Raw genomic sequence first — 1,621 nt, forward strand, 5'->3', positions numbered from 1 at the left:
CATTATGGGCCCAAAAGTGTTGTGGTTTTGGGGAGAAAAGAGAGGAAAAGAGTGAAAGTTGGGTTTAAAGTGACCCTATGGCTGAGTTGAAATGTGATGGATGGCCAAATCCTGATGGACCAGCATTGAGATCTGAGAGAGGATCCGGTTCTACTCCAGTTAAATGCATTGATGAGCCCAACAGCGCTGTGGTTTTGGGGAGAAAAGAGAAGAAAAGAGTCAAAGTGGGGTTTAAAGTGACCCTATGGCTGAGTTGAAATATGATGGATGGCCAAATCTTAATGGATCAGCATTGAGATCTGAGAGAGGATCCGGTTCTACTCCAGTTCAGTGCATTGATGAGCCCAACAGCGCTGTGGTTTTGGGGTGAAAAGAGAGGAAAAGAGTGAAAGTGGGGTTTGAAGTGACCCTATGTCTGAACTGAGCACCCATAAACGTGATGGATGGCCCAAATCCTGATGGACCAGCATTGAGATCAGAGAGAGGATCCGGTTCTACTCCAATGCATTGATAAGCCCAACAGCACTGTGGTTTTGGGGAGAAAAGAGAGGAAAAGAGTTAAATTGGGGATTTAAGTGACCCTATGGCTGAACTGAGCACCCAGATGGTCAAATCTTAATGGACCAGCATTGAGATCTGAGAGAGGATCTGTTTCTACTCCACTTCAGTGCATTGATGGGCCCAACAGCGCTGTGGTTTTGGGGTGAAAAGAGAGGAAAAGAGTGAAAGTGGGGTTTAAAGTGACCCTATGGCTGAGCTGAGCACCCAGATGGTCAAATCCTGATGGACCAGCATTGAGATCTGAGAGAGGATCCGGTTCTACTCCAGTTCAATGCATTATGGGCCCAAAAGTGTTGTGGTTTTGGGGAGAAAAGAGAGGAAAAGAGTGAAAGTGGGGATTTAAGTGACCCTATGACTGAACTGAGCACCAATTGGTCCAAATCCTGATGGACCAGCATTGAGATCGGAGAGAGGATCCGGTTCTACTCCACTTCAATGCATTCCTGGCCCCCAATAGACAAAGTGTGATGGATGGACACGCTCAACCCAACCTGATATACATAGAAAAGTGGGTCTGGGCCCCACATATCCCACCCCAGCGATGTCCTTACATTGAGATATTGCCTGTTGGAGAAGATCTTCCCGCAGCCCTCGAAGTCGCAGAGGAGGATCTCACGTTTGGCTGCTTTCCTATAGGAGAGAATGAGATATTGGGGTGACGTTGACCCCAATGGGAACAGAAAGCAATGGGGTTGGAAAGGAGGGAGCTCCATCCCTCCAACCCCATTCCCTCCATCAATGTAAGGAAACACAAAGGGGTTTTATCCCCTACCTGATCCTTTTGGGGCCGATCTGGGCCACGTCTTCATCGCTCGGATGCATTGGATGCTTGTAGCTGCAATAGGAAAGAGGTGGTTTGGTGTTGGGTTCATCATTGCTTTAAGCAGAGACTGGATGTGTTTGTAGGGTCCAGGTTTATCTTTGGTTCTAGGATGATTTATAGGGTCCAGGCTGGTTTATCTTTGGTTCTAGGATGGGTTTATAGGGTCCAGGTTGGTTTATCTTTGGTTCTAGGATGGTTTGTAGGGTCCAGGCTGGTTTATCTTTGGTTCTAGGATGG

General features: G+C 47.4%; 1 protein-coding gene across 1 annotated transcript in view; it reads right to left on the reverse strand.

The window, feature by feature from the left end:
- Positions 1–1,621, reverse strand: part of LOC107307685 (zinc finger protein 692-like) — a 15,326-nt gene that overhangs the window by 4,582 nt on the left and 9,123 nt on the right. The window contains exons 7-8 of the mRNA XM_015851203.2: positions 1,334–1,396; positions 1,113–1,191 (exon numbers count right to left, since the gene is read on the reverse strand). Of these exons, the coding sequence (XP_015706689.1) occupies positions 1,113–1,191; positions 1,334–1,396 (142 nt within the window). The remainder of the gene's footprint in view (positions 1–1,112; positions 1,192–1,333; positions 1,397–1,621) is intronic.

The sequence above is a fragment of the Coturnix japonica genome, unplaced genomic scaffold (assembly GCF_001577835.2).
Source record: "Coturnix japonica isolate 7356 unplaced genomic scaffold, Coturnix japonica 2.1 chrUnrandom778, whole genome shotgun sequence".
NCBI classification, from domain to species: domain Eukaryota; kingdom Metazoa; phylum Chordata; class Aves; order Galliformes; family Phasianidae; genus Coturnix; species Coturnix japonica.